At 35.6% G+C, this 7,990-nt stretch overlaps 1 protein-coding gene across 1 annotated transcript; it reads left to right on the top strand.

Moving 5' to 3' along the window:
- Positions 1-7,152: 7,152 nt before the first annotated feature.
- Positions 7,153-7,779, top strand: LOC137615895 (uncharacterized). Its single transcript, XM_068345582.1, has one exon. It carries the CDS (start codon positions 7,153-7,155, stop codon positions 7,777-7,779), a length of 627 nt encoding a protein of 208 aa, XP_068201683.1.
- Positions 7,780-7,990: the final 211 nt, after the last annotated feature.

Raw genomic sequence — 7,990 nt, 5'->3', positions numbered from 1 at the left:
AAAATTCAGGATATGTGTAGGCAAAAGGAAAATGAACCGTAACCAGAGAGAAGGATCCAATGTAGTAATGTCTGGCCAGTCAAAAGACGCCGTAACTCTCTAGAGGTAGTACCTTAACGGGTGGCTGGTGCCCCGGCCAACCTACTACCTCTAGATAATAAAAACAACAATAATAATAATAATAACAGTAATAACAATCATAAAATCTTCATCAAAATGCTTGTTTTCATCATTAATATCACTATCCCCATTACCAATATTATCACTGAAAACCTAATATCTGCTACTAATATTCTTTGGACATAGGCAAAACAAACACATCCAAGTAGATTTTTCATTGTTAAAGAAAACATGCAGTGCTGTAGTTACAGAAATAAAGGAAAAGAAATAAAAAAAGGAAGACAGTAAATCATTTTGGATGACTTATCACACTCAATTCACAAAACCGGATAATTCATTTGTGAATCAATTACACATCAAAAGATGTGCTTTTTTATTCTTAGGTTTTTTTCATTATAAAAATCAAGCTAAACGAGGGGATAAAAGTCAATACAGACTGGATATTTTACAGTATATACTTCTATGTATAATATATGTATGTATATATATATATACATATATATATATATATATATATATATATATATATATATATATATATATATATATATCTATATATATATATATAAACACGTATATTTGTATATATTTATTTATCTATCTATCTATCTATCTAACTATTTATATATATACATACATACATACATATATATATATATATATATATATATATATATATATATATATATATATATATAAACACGTATATTTGTATATATTTATTTATCTATCTATCTATCTAACTATTTATATATATACATATATATATATATATATATATATATATATATATATATATATATATATAGAGAGAGAGAGAGAGAGAGAGAGAGAGAGAGAGAGAGAGAGAGAGAGAGAGAGAGAGAGAGAGAGAGAGAGAGAGAGAGAGAGAGAGATGATGATGCTCTAGACTAGTGATTTCACATAAGTACATCTTATGTATAAGGGGAAATATTATAAAGTAAAATATAACGGCTTTCCTCGAAAATGATACTCGCATACCATATTCACAGTAGTTTTACATTTCATTACATCTTTATTATTGTGTAATCTTTCCTTTCAAGATTATTATTCCTTACTGGGGTTCATTCCCTATTGGTGGCCCTAGGCCTTGTAGCCTCCCGCTGTTCTAATTAAGAGCAAAAGTTTAGGTGATAATAATAATAATAATAATAATAATAATAATAATAATAATAATAATAATAATAATAATAATAGTTATAATTATAATTATAAGAAGAAGAAGAAGAAGAAGAAGAAGAAGAAGAAGAAGAAGAAGAAGAAGAAGAAGAAGAGGAAGAGGAAGAGGAAGAAGAGGAAGAAGAAGAGCCACTATTAGGATGATATTTATTTTCTTATTTCCTTTCCTCACTGGTCTATTTTCCCTATTGGAGCCCCTGGGCTTATAGCATCTTGCTTTTCCAATTAGGGTTGTAGCTTGGATAGTAATAATAATAATAATAATTCATAAAAACCTTCAAGTCGAACCACAAAAGACCCCAAACAACAAGAGTTATGAGTTAAATAATAATAATAATAATAATAATAGTAATAATAATAATAATAATAATTATAAGAAGAAGAAGAAGAAGAAGAAGAAGAAGAAGAAGAAGAAGAGATAGAAGAAGAGCCACTATTGGGATAATATTCATAAAAACCTTCAAGTCGAACCACAGAAGACCCAAACGACAAGAGGTATGAGTTAGATAATAATAATAATAATAATAATAATAATAATAATAATAATAATAATAATAATAATAATAATAATAATAATAATAATAATTATAATTATAAGAAGAAGAAGAAGAAGAAGAAGAAGAAGAAGAAGAAGAAGAAGAAGAAGAAGAAGAAGAAGAAGAGGAAGAAGAAGAAGAAGAAGAAGAGGAAGAGGAAGAAGAGGAAGAAGAAGAGCCACTATTAGGATAATATTCACAAAAACCTTCAAGTCGAGCCACAGAAGACCCCAAACGACAAGAGTTATGAGTTTAATAATAATAATGATAATAATAATAATAGAGAAAAAAAGGAAAAATAGCAACAATAATAACAACAATAATAATATTCACAAACATCCAAGGGTCTAACCGAGAAACGCTCCAAAGACAAGAGTGGTGAGTTGCAAGATTTTCTTTTCATTTCTTTACCTGATAAATTAGATGCTGCAACGAGTAGCTCCTTCGATTACCTAATAATAAAAAACCAAGAGAAGTCTACCTATATCCTTAAGTGATTCTCGGAGCTGTCTCTGTTTTAGACGAGCTAATGATGGAGCGATTTCTTTCTGACTCTCTTTCGAAATCAATCTGAAAGTTATGATCAATTAAAAATCGACATGAAGAAAAAAAATTAGAATAAAATAAAAATTACCAATTTTGCATTTTATGTACTTCTATGAAAGAGATAGAAGTCGAATGTAAAACTTCTTTCGAGTGAAATAAGTCAATAAATGTATTCTTGAAAACCAAAGGATCGACATTCTAAGAAAGAATCCTCTACTGAATATGCAAACATAGCTCTATGTAAATGAGGTGATATACCGGTATTTAACGCTCAAAAGCGTGATCAGTTTACTTGATAATTTATGTTATTGCAGATAAGTATGATGCACCAAGATTCATTTACAAGCAAAAAAAAAAAAAAAAAAAAAAAAAAAAAAAAAAAAAAATCACATATATACGTATATATAAATGCATAAGTCCTTATAGGGTGGGCTTCACATTAAAGAAAACTGCTCTGGGCCAATGAGCTAACCAGGACAAGACAAGATCGTCATCCCGAATTACTGGTAATACTTTTGGCTACTCTTTTAGATCTCCATAGATACCCTTTACACTAAAGGAAGTCAGGAGTATGTAGGGATATACGGTCAATGTATAAAATGAAATTAATTTCACATGTTTTTTGCTGTATCAACAAAGACTTCGAGAAGTTTATAGAAACATTATTGTAATTATCTGTACAAGAGTATCATTCTTTCGAACAAATTTAACTTGATACTTATGTTCATTTATTCTGAAATAGAATCAACTTTCAGATGGGAAATTTCCAACATCGATCTTCTTGTTCCAAAGTCAGCGAAATAAGGGGAATGGAAGGTGATCTTCGGAAATTCTTCGTTTATATGTTTCTTATTGAAAGTCTTCCGCCCTTTTTTGTAGCAGGTATCTGAATTATGGAACCTATTTTTCTGCACTACAATTCACTAACCAATAATTCAAGACTACAGCAGAACTGCTGCATTCCTAATGCAGAGATTTTTATATTTATAGAATGTCTGGAAGAATACCAAACCAAAGGTTGAATATTACTCTCTCCGATATTGACTAAAATGAAAATATTCAAGTCTTTGGAGTTCCAACAACCTCATTTTCACATGTACCTGGACAAGATTACTAACCACGAGTTCTTCTCTACCTTAGCAGCAATCCACGACTGTCAACTAACCTCCAGTTAATTAATTCACTTCTTAGGTTAACAGTATACATTGGATTTTTACGGGAAATGTCTGAATTCTTTTCCCATCTTTCCCAGGATAGGTCTTGTGTCTCATAGATCATGACTACTATCATTATCATCATCATCATCATCACCTATGCCTATTGATGCAAAGGACCTCGATTAGATTTCTCCAGTCGTTTCTATCTTGAGTTTTTAATTCAATACCTATCCATTCATCATATCCGACTTCACGTTTCATAGTCCTCAGCCATGTAGGCGTAGGCTTTCCAACTCTTCTAGTACCTTGTAGAGCCCAATTAAATGTTTGGTAAACTAATCTCTCTTGGGGAGTGCGAAGAGCATGCCTAAACCATCTCCATCTACCCCTCACCATCATCTCATCCATACATGGCACTCGGGTAATCTCTCTCATAGTTTCACTTCTAATCCTGTCCTGCCATTTAACTTCCAATATTCTTCTGAGTGTTTTGTTCTCAAATCTACTAAATCTGTTGGGGATTGTTTCATTGTCATACCTTGACTCATGTCCATACAGTAACACCGATCTCATTAAACTGATACTTAGCCTGATTTTTATATGTAATTTCAGATGACTTGATTTCATAATTTTACTTAACCTAGCCATTGTTTAAATTGTTTTTTTTTAATCTATCATTCAACTCCAATTCTAAAGACCCTATATAAGAGATCATCATCTCCTCCCACACCTATTCAAGAGAAGGGCCTCTGTTGGATTTCGCCAGTCGTCTCTTTTAAATCAATACTTCTCCATTCATCATCTCCTACTTCAAGTTTCATAGTTCTCTCCCAAGTATTCCAACACTGCTAGTGCACTGTGAAGCCCAGTTGAAAGTTTAGTGAACTAATCTCTCTTGGGGAGTGTGAAGAGTTGGCCCAAACCATCTCCATCTACCCTTCATTATGATCTCACCCACATATGGCATTCGAGTAATCTCTCTTATAGTTTCATTTCTAATCCTGTCCTACCAATTAACTCCTAATATTCTTCTGAGGGCTTTGTTCTCAAATCTACTAAATCTATTGAAGATTGTTTCATTGTCATAACATGACTCTTGTCCAGTAGCGTAACACCGATCACACTAAACTGATATATAGTCTGATTTTTATATGTAATTTCGGGCAATTTTATTTTCAAATTTTACTTAACCTAGCCATTGTTTAATTTTCTTTTTTTCAATCGTTCACATAACTCTAATTCTAAAGACCCTGTATTGGAGATAGTAGTTTCTAAATGCTTAAATGATTGTACCTCATTAATCCTTTCTCCTTCCAATGATATCTCATCTTCCATTGCATACTCCGTTCTCATCATCTCTGTCTTTCTTTTATTTATCTTGAGCCCAACATCCCATGATATTTCATGCATTCTGGTAAGAATGCATTGCAAATCCTGTGGTGTTTTGCTAACAAGGACGGCTTCATCAGCATACTCTGGGTCAGCTAATTTCCTATTAACAACCCAGTCCAATTCTTCACCATCTCCAACTGTTCTACACATTATAAAATCTATGAGGGGGATGAAAACACAGGTGACAGCACATTCCCTTGGAGTACTCCGCTGTTTATTGGAAATTCATTTGATAGATCTCCACAAACATTAACTTTGCAATTGCTATGCTCATGAACAGAATTAATCAAATTTACATATTTAAGAGGAATTTCATAAAAACGAAGGTCTCTCCACAATATTGGCCGGTGCACACTATAAAAGGCTTTTTCATAGCCCACAAATACCATAAAAAATTATTTCTATATTCTACGCATTGCTGTACATGCTTGTTCATCTTTCAGGTTTATATCAATAGTTCTCTCTAGCCTCTTTAGAATAAACATATTATATATTTTTATGACAACTGACGCAAGTGTGCTTTCACTGTAATTCTTGCAATCAGTCAGGTCTCTAATATAACAATATGTAGTATAATATATCTATCTATCTATCTATCTATCTATATATATATATATATATATATATATGTGTGTGTGTGTGTATATGTGTGCGTGTGTTATTATATAAATACATACAGGCCCAAACACACACACACACACACACACACACACACACACATATATATATATATATATATATATATATATATATATATAATATATATATATATATATTTGAAATTGCAGACAGATTTATTTGTAATTTAGAGGTAATAGGTTGGCCAGGCCAGCCGCCACCCGTTGAAATACTAACGCTTGAGGGTTATTGATTCCTTTGACTTGCTAGACATTACTACATTAGACCCCTCTCTCTGGTCACGGGTTATTTTTCCTTTGCCTACACATACACCAAATAGTCTGGCCTATTCTTTACATATTCTCCTGTGTCCTCATACACTCGACAATACTGAGATTACCAAACATTTCTTCACAGTAGAGGTTAACTACTGCACAATATTTATTCGGTGGCGACTTTTCCTTGAGTAGGTAGCAGCCATTCAGAACTTTACCAAGCCCTTGACCATCAAAGCACTGCAAAAATTCTTGGGAATGATCAACTATTATCACCATTTCCTGCCAACCATTGCCGCCAGTCTTGCCACCCTCTATACCTCCCTAAGGGGCAAGCCAAAAGACCTGAAGTGGGGTCCCCTTTAAGAAACGGCCTTCTGCAACGAAAATATCCTATCAATCGCTGCTCCTGTCACTTTTCCCGTGCTACATGCCCCTCTCCTTCTCTCCATCGATACCAGCGACGTCACTATTGGTGCAGTACTGGAACAGGTGGTACGGCTCACCCCACCCATTGTCCTTCTTCAGTAGAAAACTATCCAAGGCAGAATCCAGCTACTCTACCTTGGACAGCAAATTACTAGCAATACATTTGGCTGTCCGTCACTTTCCTCACTTGTTAGAAGGTACACCCTTCGCCATTCTCACGAACCACATGTCTCTGGTGTACTCCTTCACTTGACAGTCTGACGCCTGGTACGCCTGTCAATGCTGACTTCTTTCCGCTGTGGTTGAATACAATTGCACTCTTCAACACCTCCCTGCGTAAATAAATCCCGTTGCTGATGCCCTGACAAGAAACACATAGGCCGCTATTCACCTGGGATTGGATTACAACACCTTGGCAGAAACCGAATGAAAAGATCCAGAGTACCAAGCATGTAGGACATCCTGCACATCCCTCTGTTGTATGACGTCGCCCTCGACGACTCTAACACCACCCTCCTCTGTGACTTTAGTGCCAGTAGATCATAACCATGGATACTTGCTTCCGTGTGCCGACAGGTGTTTGATTTTATCCATGGCCTTTCACATCAATCGCCCTGATCTACAGCACTGCTACTGAAGACAAAGTTCATTTAGTATGGCATTACTAAGGATGCTTAGGATTGGGTCTGCACCTGTATTTCATGCCAAACTTCAAAAGTACACCGACGCACGGATTCAGGAGTGGGCACCTTTCCTCAACCTCAGCATCTTTTTGCCTACATTCACATCGACGTAGTAGGTCCCCTATTAACATCACAAGGACATCATTACCTATTTACCATCATTGACTGCTCAACTCATTGCCCTGAAATCATTCCCATGGAAACTGCAACGTCCGGTTCATGTACATCAGCCTTACTCTCAGGGTGGATAGCGAGATTTGGTATCCCTGAGCATATCACTTCTGACATGGGTACCACTCTCACCTCTCAATTGTGGTCATTACTTAGGAATCTACTGGGAATCACCCTACATCAGACATCCACCTACAACCCTGCTGCCAACAGAATTGTTGAACGTTTTCATTGTACCCTCAGAGTAGCTTTTATGTCCCGCTGCAAGAACTCCGGTTGGGTTACAAAGCTTCCCTGGGTCCTCCTGTGGCTAAGGACCACTCCTAAAGACGCCCTGGATATCTCGGCAGCTGAAATGGTGTATGGCGACCCATTGGTCGTCCCTGCAGAATTTTTCCCGTCTGCAACCTCCTCCGACAATCTTCAGTGCTTATATTACATTGTGGAAGTTACTCTATGTTGCCAATCTTACAAGCCCCCAGCTATGCAACACATACCATCATATTTGAACTCAGCAACGGACGTGTTCCTGCACAACAACACTAACAAGCCACCGCTAATGCCCTTACACGGGCCATTTCCTTGTGATCCATTGCAATCTGAAGGCTTTCTTAATCAACATTCAAGACAAAGAAGACTGTGTCTCCATTGATAGCCTAAAACTTGTATATCTCCTACAAGATTACCCGCTTACAGTACGCCTCTCATGAGCAGGGCGCCCCATTTCACATGTATGTCTTTTTAGGGGGGGAGCCATGTACCGAATGTGTTTCACACATGCTCGTACACTGTGATGGTATTTCCCGTTTTATTGTAAATCTCGCTCTACACCTCACTGTTAACAGAACCTGTTTAAGCCTCTC

This window comes from Palaemon carinicauda, chromosome 22, assembly GCF_036898095.1.
Source record: "Palaemon carinicauda isolate YSFRI2023 chromosome 22, ASM3689809v2, whole genome shotgun sequence".
Taxonomy (NCBI): Eukaryota; Metazoa; Arthropoda; class Malacostraca; order Decapoda; family Palaemonidae; genus Palaemon; species Palaemon carinicauda.
Note: the sequence above shows the minus strand (reverse complement) of the source record. Positions and strands in the feature narration are given on the sequence as shown.

Coding starts and splice junctions, on each gene's coding strand:
- LOC137615895 (XM_068345582.1), top strand. CDS start 7,153: ATGGAAACTGCAACGTCCGGTTCATGTACATCAGCCTTACTCTCAGGG.